The sequence below is a fragment of the Mobula birostris genome, chromosome 7 (assembly GCF_030028105.1).
Source record: "Mobula birostris isolate sMobBir1 chromosome 7, sMobBir1.hap1, whole genome shotgun sequence".
Taxonomy (NCBI): Eukaryota; Metazoa; Chordata; class Chondrichthyes; order Myliobatiformes; family Myliobatidae; genus Mobula; species Mobula birostris.
In genome coordinates, this window is record NC_092376.1 from 154,436,515 (window position 1) to 154,454,888 (window position 18,374).

At 43.6% G+C, this 18,374-nt stretch overlaps 1 protein-coding gene across 1 annotated transcript in view; it reads left to right on the forward strand.

The window, feature by feature from the left end:
• The window catches only part of LOC140200863 (organic cation/carnitine transporter 2-like), a 97,647-nt gene that overhangs the window by 42,957 nt on the left and 36,316 nt on the right, over positions 1-18,374 (forward strand). The window contains exons 5-6 of the mRNA XM_072264496.1: positions 9,622-9,748; positions 18,262-18,362. Coding sequence (XP_072120597.1) covers positions 9,622-9,748; positions 18,262-18,362 — 228 coding nt within the window. The remainder of the gene's footprint in view (positions 1-9,621; positions 9,749-18,261; positions 18,363-18,374) is intronic.

The window sequence follows — 18,374 nt, forward strand, 5'->3', positions numbered from 1 at the left end:
GTGCCATCGAAGGGTGATGGGAGACAGTGATACTCGAAGGGGGTTCCTTATGTCCAGTCTATTCTGCAATTTGGTTTTCGTTGCATTCATTGCAGAAAACCCCGCTTTGCAGAGATATGTTGGAAATGGAAGCAATGTTTTCAGTGCTTTCGTGGCTACCTCAGGATATTTAGTCTTGACTTTGATCTGGAATGCCGGCAGAGATGTTATGTCAAACATGCTTTTCAGCCCGTCGTCATTTGCAAGCTCAAGGAGTTGATCATCTTCCTGCGCTGGCATAGATGATGCGTGCGTAATGACCTCGCGTGCGTTCAAGTTCAACAGTGGGCGTGACAGGGAATGAGGAAAGGTGCACCTGACTCATATCACCAAATCATATCGTTTCCTCGTGGTCCAGTAGCACATGCTTTGCGGCCTGGTGGTTGGAGACCACTGGGTTATAATGTTCAAAAGATCAAGTTTAAGGACATTGTACCTGAATTAGAAGTCCAACTCAGAAATGGGAGAGATTACTACCTGGGAACAAAGAATTGGCAAAACATTTAAATGGTACTTTGGTACTGACCTCACAAAGAAACCACAGAAGAATTTACTTACAAATCTAATTTTACTTCAGGTCCAAAAATTGCAACTCATTATGCCAATATTATCCACTATCTCTTTTAATAACAAAATGCAAAGTAAACTTTGGACGGAAAATAATGGGGAATAATCATCGATTCAGAGGAATTACGATCTCCTGATACGCAACTACAAGAACAGTCAAGCTAAACACCATTCTGTTCTGTTTCCCTCTGGAACAGGGGTTCCCAACCTTTTGCCTAAAATGGGACTGGGCCAGAATACGCATGCTCCTCCAATCCCCTGAATAAAGTGCTTCACACAGCAGTCCCTCAAGCTGTGTTTGATCTCTCCAATGTAAAGGCCTTCATAAACCTTAAGGTCTCAATTCAGCAACATCAGGCAACTCACTTTTCATGCCCCTCCATCAATATTCGTATTGTTACATACCCCATAACTGGGTTGCCAAACCAGCAGAAATGAACCACTTAGTTAGAGTCTGGTTAACAGAAACTAATAAAGTTTTATTACAGAAATAAGCAACACAGTACTCTAATCGTAGGGATATAAATACAACAGGTTAGCAATGATAAAACACACATGTACACAGAACTAGGGTAAGAGGAATCAACCAAGCTCTATCGCAGTCTGGGGGAAAAATGATCAGTCTCAAGTAACACAGAGTTCTGTTCAGCTTAGTACAGTTAGCAGTAATCGCTGTTGTGCCATTGGAGAGAGAGAGAGAGAGATAACATGCAAATCTGATTCGGACAGACCTTTGATGTTCTTCGCAGTTAGCTTTCGGGTGAACCCTTCTAGTGTCTTCTGTGGTCACAGACCGTGAGCCCTCCGTTCCGGATACGACCGTTCTTCCACGGTGAACCCGGCAACCAGGCAAGGGCGGACGCACACACCAGGTTCCCGCCAATCGTACCCTTTCACCCTGTGCGTCTATGGTCGAGTCCCGCGACCAGACCTCCAACTCCCACCAACTTGTGGGGGCACACCACTCTTTCAGGGTCTCATTATCTTGTGATCTCCTGGTGTGTGTCGTGCCTTAGCAAACCTGTTCTTTTTATCCCCCTGCTGGGGTATCACCTGTCCATCAAACTTCAAACAGTTCACGTTCAAAGCAACCATTCTGTCAATACTCTGAAGTGTGTTTCTTTCTCATTAATCTCTCTCTTCTCTCTTATTAGCATTCTGAATGTTTCTCCATTCTCTCTCTTATCTCTCTCATCAGCATCAATCTTCTGATAACTTGGTTTGTTGTCACACCCCTATCCTTCAAAGGAATTTTACTGGGGTAAAAATTATGAGCATGAATACATTATTAGATACACACTAATATACAGGGTCATCAGCTATAAGGCTAATACAGAGAACTTTAAGTTTTCAACACCTTAACAGACAGTCAGCAATCACATTTTCCGTTCCTTTTATATGTTTTATTTGAGTATCAAGTTCCTCTAAGACCAGGCTCCAACTTAGCAACCTTTTGTTTTTATCCTTCATAGTGGCCAAAAACACTAATGGGTTGTGATCATTGTAAATTCTCAGTGGTTTCCGTCCTGGACAAATATAACAAGGGTCGTCCCACACAAACTTAGCATTCTTTGGCAAGAGCTTAGTAAGTGGGAGGGTAATGTCCTCAAAGTTTTTGCAAAACTTCCGATAGTACCCCACCATCCCCAAGAACCTTCTCAGGGCTCACTTGTCTGTTGGGGTGGGGACTTCAGAGATAGCCTGCACCTTAGCCTGCATCGGAGCCAACTGCCCCTGTCCTACCACAAATCCCATATAAGTGACCTTCGCGTGGCCGAATTCACTTTTTGCGAGGTTCACTGTCAGGCTGGCTTCAGCCAGCTTTTTAAACAGCTCCTCTACTGCCATAATGTGCTCCTGCCACGTGTCACTCCAGACCACTAAATCGCCAATATACGCTTCTGCATTCCTTAGCCCTTTTGTCACTGAATTAATCATCCTATAGGGGTGTTGCGTAGTAGGCTGACCTGATGTGACAACAACACCATGTCGCGGCTCTTTGCATCGCCTCGGGACATCCGGACATACGTGTGCATGCTGGTTAATTAGCTTTATCAACGATTCGCTCTGTTTGGGGGTTAAGTGAGAGAACTCATCAGCAAAGTTGGCCAAAACAATAGAGTTCTCCCATCTGGTCGGCACCACACTTATCTTTTCAAAATGGGTTTTCCCCTTATCAGGTGGCACCCTAGCCTCATTAATTTTCGTAATAACACCGACTAGGTCTGCTCGCCTATCGTGGCAAGCTGTTAGCATATCAATAGCCTGTAACTGTGTTAGCTCACGTCTACAATAGTCAATAGCATCCTTTCCCCTGTGCGGCCAGTAAAACTCTTTCATGGTTCTATCGACTGCCTTCCTCACCCCAAAATGTCCACCGAGAGGTATCTTGTGGGCCAGGTTAAAAAACTCATCCCCATAAATTTTTGGCACCACCCCCCATACCTCAGCTGCGGGCATGGTACTTGGGCTCCATTTCCTCCTTAGTATGCCCTCCTTCACATAATAGCCCACTGGCTCCCTTTTTAATTCTGCTTCAGAGAGAGCTGTCTCCGCCAAAACCATCAGCTCCTCATCTCGTTCCTGTGCCTGTATAAATTCCCTCCTTGCTAATGATAAGTCTACCTCAACGTCCGTTTCACTACGCCCCTTCTCACTTTCTAACCCCTTCTGGTACAAGGCTGGTAAAAACGTCTCAGCTAAATCTATTTTTGCTTCGGCAGCCTTTCTGGACATGCGCCGAGTCACTGCGCAAATGGGATAATCCTGTGAGTCCATGGGCGGGGCCTCAATGCTGGCAGGCTGGCTTATCAATCTTACTGCTGGGTACACCTCTCCGCTGGCGAGGTCATTACCGACTAAGACCTCCACGTCTTCCATCGGTAGTTCGGGCCTCACCCCGATCGTGACCGGTCCGGAGACCAAGTAGCTTTTTAGGTGTATCTGGTGCAAAGCTACTGCTTCAGTCCCTTTCCCAATGCCTTGTATCATACTGACCTCCCCAGTCTCGGTCTGTGAGCTAAAGTCTAAAACACTCCTTAAGATCAGTGACTGACAAGCTCCAATGTCTCGCCAGATCCGCACTGCAACTGGGTTTAACTCCTCCTTCACCAACACCAATCCAGCCGAGATGAACTTCTTGCACCCTTCCTGAACTTTATCAGACCTCTTCTCCCCTGGCGGTTTGTTTGCCAGCTCAATACAGCCAGTCGGAACCGTCGTTGTTTCCTTTCCCCGTCTCCTTCTTTGGGGGCAAAGCACCTGGATGCAAAGTGTCCGGCTTTCCCATAATTATAGCATACAACCCCGGGAGACTTCCTACCAAACTGCTCCCAGTCTTCCTTATCCTTCTCACTAGTCCCTGGTTTACTTTCTGACTTTTCTGGTGGACTCTCTCCGCCCTCTTGACTACCCTTCTGGTAGCCTTTACTCGGGGTAAACTTCGCTATGTGTGTTAACGTGTATTCATCCGCTAACTTAGCAGTTGCGGCTAAGGTTTCTGCCTCTTTCTCATCTAGATAGGGCCTCATACCTTCAGGGACACAACCTTTAAACTGCTCAATCAGTATTAGTTGTCACAGTCCGTCATAATCCCCATTGACCCCTTTCGAGGCGCACCAACGCTCACAATACATCTGCATCTCATGGGCAAACTCTAAATACGTGCGGCCCCACTGCTTCCTCGCATTCCGGAACTTCTGCCGGTATGCCTCTGGAACCAACTCATAAATCCTGAGTATCGCCTCTTTCACCACATCATACCTCTGGGCATCTTCTGTGGACAATGCCGAATAAGCTTGCTGGGCTTTTCCTTTAAGTACGCTCTGAAGCAAAACAGCCCACTTATCCCTCGGCCAGTCCTGACTTGCAGCGACTTTTTCAAAGTGGAGAAAGTACCGATCAACATCAGCCTCCTCAAATGGGGGAACCTGCCTAACCTCCTGGGTCGCCCTGAACCCACCACCTTGGTTCAGCATGGGGCCCTGCGCTATCATCATCCTTAACTTCTCCAGCTCAAATTCCCTTTCCCTCTGTTTCTCTCTCTCTTGTCGCCCTAACTGCCTCTCTCTCTCTTGCCGTTCTAACTGTTTCTCTTCTTGTTCTAGCTGCCTTACCCGGAACTCGAGCTCGAGTCTTAATTTTTCCATCTGCAGCTGTACTGCTTCTCCACCAGGTTTGCCCATAGATACCACCTCCAGCTCCCCTTGGGGAAACACACCTTTAGATACATAATGCTCTATGATAGCTCTGTGCGTCTCCGTTCTCCTCATTGTTGACTTCCCCTTAAAAAGATTCAACCGTTTGGCCACAGTTGCCAATTCTGATTTCCTGGCATCCTCTAATGCCTCCAAGGTTGGCGCCTTTAGAAATTCCTCAATCTTCATTTCTGCTGTTTGCCCTTTCTTTCTTTCAGGAATTTTAACCCAATCAATTTACCCAGTTCCAAATTTGGCGTTCAAAATCCTGGACGAGATCCCCACTTACTTTATGTAGCCCATAACTGGGTTGCCAAACCAGCAGAAATGGACCACTTAGTTGGAGTCTGGTTAACAGAAACTAATAAAGTTTTATTACAGAAATAAGCAACACAGTACTCTAATCGTAGGGATATAAATGTAACAGGTTAACAATGATAAAACACACATGTACACAGATCTAGGGTAAGAGGAATCAATCAAGCTCTATCGCAGTCTAAGGGAAAAATGATCAGTCTCAAGTGACGCAGAGTTCAATTCAGCTTAGTACAGTTTGCAGTAATCTCTGTTGTGCCATTGGAGAGAGAGGGAGATAATATGCAAATCTGATTCAGACAGACCTTTGAAGTTCTTCGCAGTTAGCTTTCGGGCGAACCCTTTTAATGTCTTCTGTGGTCACCAACCGTGACCCCTCCGTTCCGGATACGACCGTTTTTCAGCGGTGAACCCGGCACCCAGGCAAGGGTGGACACACACACCAGGTTCCCGCTGATCGTACCCTTTCACCCTGTGCGTCTATGGTCGGGTCCCACGAACAGACCTCCAACTCTTACCAACTTGTGGGGGCACACCGCTCTTCCAGGGTCTCGTTATCTCGTGATCTCGTGGTGTGTGTTATGCCCTAGCGAACTTGTTCTTTTTATCCCCCTGCTGGTGTATCGCCTGTCCATCAAACTTCAAACAGTTCAGGTTCAAAGCAACCGGTCTGTCAATATTCTGAAATGTGTTTCTTTCTCGTTAATCTCTCTCTTCTCTCTTATTAGCATTTTGAATGTTTCTCCATTGTCTCTCTTATCTCTCTCATCAGCATCAATCTTCTGATAACTTGGTTTGTCATCGTAGTATCATCTAAATGATTGATATACAACATAAAAAGAAGTGGTCCCAACACCAGCCCCTGCAGAACACTACTAGTCACTGGCAGCCAAACAGAAGAGGATCCTTTTATACCCACTCACTGCCTCCTACCAATCAGCGAATCAGCTATGACGGGAATATTTCTGATGGGAAATACTTTGCACTTGCATGGAAGGTTGTCAGAAGGGATAGTGCACATGGAATTTTAGGTAATGTACTGAAATGTCTAAAGGACTGTATGCCAGGGACAAGGCAAAGAGCGTGAACGAGGGAATTCCTTTCAGCTTCTCTGGTGGACTACTGCAGTAGTTAGAGGTTGGGTCACAGTTCTCCTCAATGGAAAAATATGACCTCGAGAACCAAATCTTGTATTTCAATAAACATGCAAATTTAGGTGGGATTTTGAATACAGAGAAGAATGTAAATAGGCTCTCGTGTAATATACGCAAACTAAATAAGTGGGAGAAAAGATGCCAGAAGGAATTGCATGTGGAAAAAAATGTGTGAACATACTTCTTCGACGCATTCCAAGGCTAAAACTATAGCAACCATCTCAGATGTGATTACCAATACTTTTAGAATCTTTTCTTAATAATCACCTGAAACTTTGGAATGTAAAGTACGGCTGAACATCCTGTCACTGGGTCTTTTAAAACATCTTTGAAAAGAAAAGACAGTGCGTATATAAAATTCAAAAGATGGTGGGAACTCAACTAAGTGATGTTTCTGATTAGAGGATTAGAGTAATATACTTTTTTTAGTAAACTCCTATTTGCTCCCAACTCTTTCTCCTTTACCATTGTGCTGGAAAGGGATAGGAGCAGACAATTTGGGAAAATACTTAACTGGGGTAGGGGGAAATATGATGCTATTAGGCAGAAACTTGGGAACATTAATTAGGAGCAAATATTCTCAGGGAAATGCACGGACTAAAACACTTGAGAATATGGACATTGAAAAGGAGGATGTGTTGGAGCTTTTGAAAAGCTGAGCCTGGAGGAGATATATTCCAGGCTACTGTGGGAAGCGAGGGAGGAGATTGCTGAGTCTGGCTCAGGAAATGTTCAGGGAACATTTGCATGGTGTTCTGCATAGGCATGTTCCCTTGAGACAGGGAAAGGATAGTAGGGAACAGGAACCATGGTGTACAAAGAATGTAGAAAATCTAGTCAAAAAGAACAGAAAAGCTTACGAAAGGTTCAAGAAACTAGGTAATGTTAGAGCTCTAGAAATTTACACGGTTGCTAGGAAGGAACTTAGGAATGAAATTAAGAGAGTTAGAAGGGACCATGAGAAGGCCTTGGTGAGCAGGATTAAGGAAAACCTCAAGGCATTCTACAAGTATGTGAAGAGCAAGAGCATGAGCTGTGTGAGGATAGGACCAATCAGGTGCTATAGTGGAAACATGGAGTCAGAGGAGGTAGCGAAGGTACTTAATGAATGCTTTGCTTCAGTATTCTCCAGGGAAAAGGACCTTGGCAATTGTGGGGATGACTTATAGCGGACTGAAACACTTGAGAATATAGACATTAAGAAAGAGAATGTGCTGGATCTTTTGAAAAGCATTAAGTTAGATAAGTTAAGCAACACACATCAAAGTTGCTGGTGAACGCAGCAGGCCAGGCAGCATCTCTAGGAAGAGGTACAGTCGACATTTCAGGCCAGGAGCCTTCGTCAGGACTAACTGAAGGAAGAGTTAGTAAGAGATTTGAAAGTGGGAGGGGGAGGGGGAGATACAAAATGATAGGGGAAGACAGGAGGGGAAAGGATGGAGCCAAGAGCTGGACAAGAGGCTCCCCAGACGGAATGAAATGTGTTGTTCCTCCAACCTGAGTGTGGCTTCATCTTTACAGTAGAGGAGGTCGTGGATAGACATGTCAGAATGGGAATGGGATGTGGAATTAAAATGTGTGGCCACTGGGAGATCCTGCTTTAATTAAAATGTGTAGCCTCCAACCTGATGGCATGAACATCGACTCCTCTAACTTCCGCTAATGCCCCACCTCCCCCTTGTACCCCATCCGTTACTTATTTTTATACACACATTCTTTCTCTCACTCTCCTTTTCTCCCTCTGTCCCTCTGACTATACCCCTTGCCCGCCCTCTGGGTTCCCCCCCCCCGCCCATCTTTCTCCCCGGACCTCCTGTGCCATGATCCTCTCATATCCCCTTTGCCAATCACCTGTCCAGCTCTTGGCTCCATCCCTCCCCCTCCTGTCTTCTCCTACCATTTTGTATCTCCCCCTCCCTCTCCCACTTTCAAATCTCTTACTAACTCTTCTTTCAGTTAGTCCTGATGAAGGGTCTCGGCCTGAAAAGTCAACTGTACCTCTTTCTAGAGATGCTGCCTGGCCTGCTGCATTCAGAAGCAACTTTGATGTGTGTTGCTTGAATTTCCAGCATCTGCAGAATTTCTGTTGTTTAAGTTAGATAAGTCACTGAGACTGGACAAGATATACCCCAAGGTACTGTGGGCAGCGAGGGAGGAGATAGTTGAGCCTCTGGCGATGAACTTTGCATCATTACTAGGGATGGGAGAAGTACCAGAGGATTGGAGCGTTGCAAATGTTGTTCCCTTGCTCAAGAAAGGGAGTAGAGATAACCCAGAAAATTATAGACCACTGAGGCTTACTTCAGTAGTGGGCAAGTGGTTGAAGAAAATCCTGAGTGGCAGGATTTGTGAGCATTTGGAGAAACATAATCTGATTAGGGATTGTCAGTATGGGTTTGTCAAGGGCAGGTCATGCCTTACAAGCCTGATTGAATTATTTGAAGATGTAACAAAACACATTGATGAAGGTAGAGTAGTGGATGTAGTGTATATAGATTTCAGTAAGGCATACGAATAAGATTCCCCATGCAATTCTCATTCAGAAAGTATGAAGGCATGGGATCCAAGGAGACCTTGCTTTCTTATTCCAGAACTGGCTTGCCCACAAAAGGCAAAGGATGGTTTGTCACGTACCCCATGATGGGTTAAAGAGCCAGCAGAGATGGAAAAAACTTTGTGGTCCAGTATTGCTATAACTAATGATATTTATTTGTAACTATGCAATACTGTAATATAAATGCAGATAAATCAAACAGGATAGCAATGATTATAGATAAGTAAGTGTGGAATATATATGAAAACCAAGCTTCTTCAAGTCTAGGGGCAAATAGATAGTCTTACGATAATGAGTAAAGTTCAGTTCATTTCGTGGTATTGAGTCGAGTAGTGATGGAGAGAGAGAAAGGGAGAGATTTGAGTCTTCAGGTGAGCTGACGCTGTTGATCTTCCTGTTGTCCTCCGAAATCCTTTAAAAGTCACAGACTGTGACCACAACAAAGGGGACCGTTCTTCTGTGGTGGACTCGTCAACCCAGGCAAGGTGCTATGCGGTAGGGTATGTGAAAAATAGAGTGCTATGCGGTAGGGAAATTCTCGGCAATTTCTAGAGTAGGTTACATGGTCAGCACAACATTGTTGTCTGAAGGGCCAGTAATGTGCTGTAGAGTTCTATGTTCTATGATCTTAGATGAGGTTGAAATGTTGGCACTGTGGGCTGAGGGGCCTTTACTGTGTTGTAATGTTCTATGTTTCTAGGTAATTAAATTACGTTATGTCATGTGATTTGAAAGTATTTCAACTTGTGAAATTATTTGTGAAGTCAGTATCCTAAAATAACACTTCTACTTTCAGGCTTATTCCTGAATCTCCACGCTGGTTGTTGGTAAAAGGAAGGGTAAAGGAGGCAGAAGAAATATTCCAATATATTGCAAAGAAAAATGGTGTCACTCTCCCAGAGGTGCTTCTCGATGAACCTGAGGTATCAGCCGCCATGTTTCTGCTTACTGTGTGATCGGTTAGTTCAATAATAGAGACCAGTTCATTTAAAAATATATATATATATTTCTTCCTTATCCCATCTCCTTTTGCAGTAGCAAGATTCCATTGATGTAAGTCAGATGTGAATTCTGCTGCTGTGTGTAGGTAATTTCAGCTCCACTTTCACCCAGCAACAAACCACACATGCATTTTCCAGGAGGATTCTCCGTGTATTGATTAGACCATGAGAACCTCAATGAATACTTCCCCATAAGTTTTAGCAACAACAATATTATGAGCAAAGCACAGAGAAAAGTTCAGATATGTTTGACAATACTATTTTGTATTGATTAAGTTTGCTTACTCACTCCTTAGTAATGTAGGCAACTATACCATGTGCCTTTTTAACAAGTTTATCTATATCTGCTGCCACTCTCAGGGACACTTGGATATTTCCATTTAGCTCTCTTAACCACATTATGGATATATAAATAAGAACCCAAGCATTGAATTCTGCTTCAACGCACCAGTCATCACTTACCACCCTGACAAAAGATCTCTTTATTCCTCTGGTCTGTTTCTATCTGGCAATCACTTCTCAATTAAGGCCAGGCCATGTTACCCAGTTCATTTGTTAAAATGTACACTTGCTTCTTATGAGATCTTATTGAAAGCTTTGTGAAAGACTGAATAGAGCACAGTCTCTGCTTTGCCTTTATCTGTTCCACCAGTTACATCCTCAAAAAACTGCAGTAAATGTGTTAAGTGATTTCCCTTTCAAAAATCGATGTTCACTTTGCCCAATCCCACTAACATTTTAAATATTTTATTACTTCTTTCACAATAGATTCTAGCATTTTCCCCAACACCAAGGTTAAGTAGTCTGTTCAATATTTCACTGTTATACCCTTCCTGCTTTTTAAATTGTCATCCCTAATCTGGAGGAACTGGTTTAGAGTCCCAAGAATCTTGGCAGATGGGAGCCAATGCATCTGGGGCTGCCTCAGTTGATGCTTGTGGATTTCCAGAACATAAGGAATAGGAAATCTGGCCATACATCAAGACCATAGCTTGCTTGCTATCTCAGCATCATTTTCTCACTTGACTCCTTAATTGTCCATAAACATATTGATCTCCTTTGAATGGAGATGATGGAGCCTCCATAAACCCCTGGTGTTGAGAGTTCCAAAGGTTCAACACTTTCTGTGTGAAGTAATTTCTCATTATCTCAGTACAAAACAACTTACCCATAATTCTCAGATTGTGCCTCCCACTCCCCAGGTCCTCAGCCAATGAAACAGCCTCAATGTTTCAAGTCTATCAAGCCATTTTTAACATTTTAATTGGATCTCCCATTGTTCTAAATTCTAGAGAAGACTGACCAAGTCTACTTAATCTCTTCTCATATGCCATCCCTGTAAACAATAATTCTTCACGGCACTATCTCAATGGCAAGTACAAGTTTTCAAAAGTAAGGAAGCCACAGTTTCACACAGTATCCGAGGTACATTTCACCTAGATCTTCAACATTCAGATTAAAATTTTCATGTCTCAAATCCTTCATGATTCAAATCTTCTTTTAAATCAGGTGAACATATTACTTGCCACTAATTATCTGCTACACCTGCATGTTGCTCCTGAGCAATTTATGCACAATCACATCCGGCTCCCTCTGAATATTAGAGTCTTTCTTTATGTAGTAAATACTGCTTCACTTTCTTATGCTGTGCTCCAAAGGGAATGACTTAATATTTTTCTACATGACAGTCTATTTACAATAATCTTGCCACTCATACAGTTTCCGTAGTTATCCCTGAAGATTCTTTTTATTCTCCCTCAAAGTCACAGTGTAGCTAGTTTAATGCTTCAAGTTGATAGGGCAGTTTAGAAGTGGCAGGATTTGTTCACCTTCATTAGTTGGGGTACTGAGTTCAAGAACCACAAGGTAACTTTGCAGCTCTATAAAACCTTGATTAGACTACATTTGTATGCTATGTAGGAGGGAAGGTTAGATTGATCTCAGAGTATGTTAAACAGTGTGCACAACATTGTGGACCAAAGGGCCTGTACTGTGTTGTAGTCATCTACGGTGTAATATCATCAGCAAACTCTGAAATATGACATTGATCTCATCAGCCAACTCTCTAATATATGTACATTATGAAAAGAGGGGCCCAAGCATTGATCCTTGCAGTACCCTACTTGTTTGTCAGTCTGAGGATGATCCATTTATTCCCACTCTTTGGTTATTTGCTGGTAATTAGAATACAGTCCCACTGATTTACATGATACTGTGAGAATAAGATTGTTCTTTGATGACAGAGACAATGTCACAAATTTTGACATGGCACTGTAACAATGAGTAGGCAGTCATTTTTGGGTTGGATTGGGCCTGTGCTGCTGTTTATCGATTACTGCTCAGCATTCAACACCAGCATCCTCTCAGTACTAATTAACAAGCTTCAAACTCTGAGCCTCTGTTCCACCCTCTGCCACTGAATCCTTGACTTCCTCATTGGGAGACCATAGTCCACATGGATTGGTGAAAACAGCTCATGCTCACAGGCACACGTCAAAGAGTGCAAGGATACTTGGCATGGCACCAAGGACTCTAGTAAGTTCTACAGAGGTACCATGGAGAACATTCTGACTGGTTGCCTACTTTGCGATGGAGGCACCATTGCACAGGATCATAAGACGTATCAGACGTAGGCTCAACTAGCTCCACCACGGGTACAAGGCTCCCCACCATAAAGTTAAGTTTCCAAAGGTAATGCGTCAAGAAGGCAGCAGCCATCATTAAGGACCTTCCCATTATTACTAACAGAGAGGAAGGTACAGGAAACTGAAAATCCATTCTCAATGTTTCAGGAAGAGTTTCTTCTCCTCCACCACCACCAGATTTCTGAACAGTCTGTGAATCCATGAATACCACCTCGCTATTCCTTTTTTGCACTTTGCTTTTTATTGTAACTTGTTAGACCTGCATTTCACTGCCGCCTTGAAACAACAAACTTCATGGCTTATGTCAGTGAGAGCCCGCATGTATGCCATCCAGGCTCCATCTCTGTGGTTCGGGTGTGACCAAGCTTATCGTTTGTGACAGCACAACAGGAATTCACTTTGAGGTCTGGCTGCTGCAATTATCCATGAAACAGTCTTCAAATTATCATCCTGTCAGCACAGCCCCAGAGTAACTGATGGCCTTGTGTTAACATACTCATGCCTTTGATAATCAGGGAATAAACCTCAAATTAATTTTACTGAGCTGTTTTAACAGTTACAGTCATATTAAATTTACTTAAAATATCAGTTTTCTTATGTTTTTACTTAAACAAGAAGACATTCCTGTTTAAGACATGGGAGACAGTTGGGCTTTGCTTCCGAATCAGCTCAATGCCTTCTATGCTAGCTTTGACCGTCAGAACACAGTGAAACAATTGTGAACCCTCACATCTTCCAATGATCCAATGATCCTATGATCTCGATATCTAAGCTGATGTGCACGCTGCCTTTAGGAAGGAGAATCCAAGGTAAGCCTCTGGATTAGATAGGGTACCTGGATGTGTTCTAAAGACCTGTGCTGCCCAACTAACTGATGTGTTCTCAAAGATCGTTAATCTCTTGGTTCAGCAGTGTGCGCTACCCACCTGCTTCAAGCAGGCTTCAATTATGCCAGTGCCCAAGAAGAGCATGGTGACCTGCCTCAGAGACTATCACTCAGTTGTAAATACATTTACAGTGAAGAAGTGTCTGGAGAGTCTGGTGATAAAACATATCAGATCCTTCTGAGAGGCAACGTGGATTCACTCCAATTTGACTACTGGAGCAACAGGTCCATAGCAGATGCCACCTCACTGGCTCTTCACTCAATCCTGGAACAGTTGGACAGCAAAGGTGCATACATCAGCATGCTCTTTATCGACTACAGCTCAGCATTCAATAGCATCATCCTCTCAGAACTAATCAATAAGCTCCAAGGCCTTTGTCTCAACACCTTCTTGTGCAATTGGATCTTGGATTTCCTTACTTATAGACCCCAGTCAGTTCAGATTGGCAACAACATCTCCTCCACGATATCCACCAGCACGGGTGTACCACGGGGCTGTGTGCTTCACCCCCCTCCCCTACTCACTTTACTATGACTGTGTGGCTAAGCACAACTCCAATGCTAGATTCAAGTTTGCTGATGACACCACTGCTGTGGGCCAAGTCAAAAGTGATGATGAATCAGCATACAGGAGGGAGATTAAAAACTGGCCGAGTGGTGTCATAACAACAGCCCCTCATGCAGTGTAGGCAAGACCAAGGAACTTATCATAGACTTTAGGAGAAGGAAACCAGAGATCTATGACCCCCCCCCCCCCCCATCAGAGGCAGAAGATCAGAGGTGGAGGCAGTTAGCAACTTTAAATTCCACTGTATCATTTCAGAGGACCGGTCCTGAGCTGAGCGTTGAAGTGTAATTGCAGAGAAAGAACAGCAGTGACTGTACTCCCTTAAGAGTCTGCAGAGGCTCAGTGTGACATCTAAAACTTTGACAACCTCCTATAGTTGTGTAGTGGAGAGTATGCTGACTGGCTGCACCATGGCCTGGTACGGAAACACCAATGCCTTTGAATGGAAAATCCTACAAAAGGAGGTGAATTCAGCCCAGTAAATCACGGGTAAAGCCCTCCCTACCATTGAGCACATCTACATGAAGCAAACAGCATCCGTGATCAGAGATCCCCACCACTCAGATCATGCTGTCATCAGGTAGGAGGTACAGGAGCATCAGTACTCACACCACCAGATTCAACAACAGTTACTACTCCAAAACCATCAAGCTTTGAATAAAAGAGAATAACTACACTCCCCTTGGCCCCATCATTAAAATGTTCCTACAACCAATAATCTCACTCTCAGGACTCTTTATCACATTAGCTCATGTTCTAATTGTTTATTGCTCTTTGTTTATGGATTCAGTACATTTATTATCAAAGTATGTATGCAGTATGCGAACCTGAAATTCATCATCTCCAGAGTCACAAAACAAATAACAACCATGAAACCAACCCGGTCAAAGAAAAGCATGAAACGTCAAAACCCCACTGTGCAAAAAAAATTGTGCAAACGGCAACAGAAAAATACCAGCCAAAAACATGGAATATAAACCACAAAATGAAAAGACATATTTCACTACTGTTCCACTCAGTGTTCATTGTCTGCAGGCTGCCCAAAAAGAGCAACAAAAAAAGAGTGACCAGAAATGGAACTAGAAACTAGAACACATCCTAGAAACAATCTACATTCTGTGGTGATTACTCCAGCCCTCCCCACCGACAGCATCGAGGGAGGGAGGGATCACTGGAATGCAAGGATACTCTCTTGGGAGCAGCCAGTGAGAGTGAACAAGAGACCACCATACCCAGACACCCTCTCTGGCAGCAGCGAGAGGCTGGTAGACTGCGCTGAATGCTCGCTCGCATTCACAATCACCTCAATCACTTCATTCCGCTCGGCGCTTTAATCGGTGAGGTCAGCAAGTGATGGAGTCGATCCTGGGCTCGCACGCCGTCTCCTGGCTCCCTGGCCTGCATGGTCACAGCTTCGTGGAAGACTCTCGGAAACAACAAACCCTCTGATCGCCCGGTCGGCCCGAAACCACACCGCCAGAAAGTAGATGAAGGGCCTAATGGTACTGGAACCATATCTGAAATAAACACAAGATGTAAACAGAGTGAAAGTGGGACGGCACACTAGTGTGGTAGGCAGCACAACGCATTACAGTACCGGTAACTTGGGTTTAATCCCTGCCTCTGCCCGTTAGGAGTTTGTACATTCTCCCCGTGACCGCATGGGTGCTCCGGTTTCCTCCTACACTCCAAAGATGTACTGGTTGATAGGTTAATTGGTCATTGTAAATTGTCCTGTGATTAGCTAGAATTGAATTAGAGGTTGCTAGGCAGTGTGGCTCAAAGGGGTGGAAGGACCTGTGCTGAGCTATATCTCAATTAATAAACAAACTAAATAAATGAAAGAAATTGCTCTGTGACCTGTCTTCAGGATGTCACCTTTGGTAGCATTGTTTACCGGTGCCGTCTTCTTCTAGATGCCTGCATTTGCACAGTTTGTTCTCCGTGTAAGCTGCTTGTTTGGGTTACTATTGAAGATAAGAGATAGGAAAAAATGTGTGCCTTCCAATTGGGATAAACGGCTTCAGTGGAAATTTCTCTGGTGAGGGACACTAAGGTTGGGCTTGGGGCTTTTGAGAGGGGAGAAGAGAGAAGATGCTGGAGAGAAGAGGTCAAAGGAGTCGACCCATAGTAGGGGCGTGGTTCGATGAAGCCAGTGGAGATCGAATGAGGATCGGCGAAGGGAAAAATGTGAGCTCTAACTTGTGCACATTAGACTGTTTCATTTAAAATGGGCCCTTTTCATTTTTTTGCTTTTTCTTTACTAACCCTTTAGTCAAGTTAAGAATTATAAAGCTAAATCATTTAATTGTAAGCCCTGTGCTGTCTGTTATTTCATGGTACTTATTTGTAACAGGCTAACAAATCACGTAGCATCCACACAAACAAGGGGATTTTGGGAGGCTTGCACTTCAACCTCCCACGATTGGCAGGGCCAGAGGGTGTCTCCCTAGACTTACACAGCCAACAAAACCAGAGTGTTACATAAGCAAGAATGATAGTTGATTGAAGTGGGGTTGTAATCATATATCCCAGGAATAAAGAGAGAAGTGCTGAGACTTACAGCAGATCAAAGGATCACATTCCAGCTCATTATTTTCATAATGAGACTAGCTACTCTTAATTCCAGTCCGTTCAAGATGAACAGAATAGAAAAAAAAACAAGTGAATGAACGAAGCTGTTAATGTAATAGTTCTCACAGGAAAATTTCCATTGTGCATGTTAGGGTGCTCTCTGGAGTTATGGAATATAGCAAATAATAATTTGAACAGCAGCCATTCTTCAGATCTGAATGTTGATTTTGGATTGAATTTAAAATGTAGCTCAGAATAATGACTGAGCACCTATGCTCCATCCACCAGAAAAAGTGGGATCTCCCGGCAGCAACCCACTTCAATTTTACTTTATTGTACAAGGCATTGGTAAGGCCAAATTTGGAGTATTGTGTACAGTTCTGGTCACCGAATTATAGGAAAGATGTCAACAAAATTGAGAGAGTACAGAGAAGATTTACTAGAATGTTACCTGGGTTTCATCTAAGTTACAGAGAAAGGTTGAACAAGTTGGGTCTTTATTGTTTGGAGCATAGAAGGTTGAGAGGGGACTTGATAGAGGCGTTTAAAATTATGAGGGGGATTGATAGAGTTGATGTGGATAGGCTTTTTCCATTGAGAGTGGGGGAGATTCAAACAAGAGGACATGAGTTGAGAGTTAAATGGCAAAAGTTTAGGGGAAACATGAGGGGGAACTTCTTTAATCAGAGAGTGGTAGCTGTGTGGAACGAGCTTCCAGCAGAAGCAGTTGAGGCAGCTTCGATGTTGACATTTAAAGTTATATTGGATAGATATATGGACAGGAAAGGAATGGAGGGTTATGGGCTGAGTGCAGGTCGGTGGGACTATGTGAGAGTAAGAGTTCGGCACGGACTAGAAGGGCCGAGATAGCCTGTTTCCGTGCTGTAATTGTTATATGGTTATATACTTCCCATTTCCATTCCGACATCTACTGCCGCGATGAAGTTGTTCTGTCTGGCTAGACTCCAACCTAATGGCATGAGCATTGATTTCTTGAACTTCTGGTAATTGACTCCATTTCACCATTCCCATTCCTGTTTTCCTCTGTCACATCATCTCCTTACATGCCTGTCACCTCCCTCTGGTGCTCCTCCCTCTTCCCTTTCTACCCAGGTTATCTACCTCTCCTATCAGATTCCCTCTTCAATGGCCCTTTATCTCTTTCACCTTTCAGCTTCACAGCTCTTTACTTCAGTCCTCTCCATCTCCTGGTTCGGTCTTGCCCTGAATCATCAAAAGCTTACTCTTTTCCAGAGATGCTGCCTGACCTGCTCGGTTGCTCCACCATTTTGTGTGTGTTGCTGGCATTTCCAGCATCTGCAGATTTTCTTCGTCTCAGCACAATGGCCTTCCTGGAGCTGCAGATTGGGGTTGATTGCAAACCAGGAAACACTTCATTGACCTGAGGTGTTGGCAGATGCATGAATGTAGCTCAGAGACAGTGCTGATTAACATTCAGTTTAGGGTGTCTTGAGTGTTGGTGCAAAATTCTAGTTGTTTGAAAATTACATGTAACTCAAAGGAAGCACTGTGAATGCATTGTAACTTTAGAATTGTCCTGTTGTTACCTTTGATCTTCAGCATATAAAGATGTAATGGTGGGTCAGGGAGCCTCTCTCCAGAGTAACTCCAAATTCTGTCAGCTTGTGTGTAAAGTGGCTTTCACTGACAGTCACAACAGTGCAAATGTCACCATGGTGAAAGTTAATATTAGCAATACTTTACATTAACAATAAAGGTTTATTTTCTTTTGCTATTTCAGCTTGAAGATATGAGAACCAGACAAGCACAGTCTTACACAGTTTTCCATCTTGTTAAAACTTATAACATCCGAGCTATCACTGTCATTAATGTTCTGATATGGTGAGTATTTCA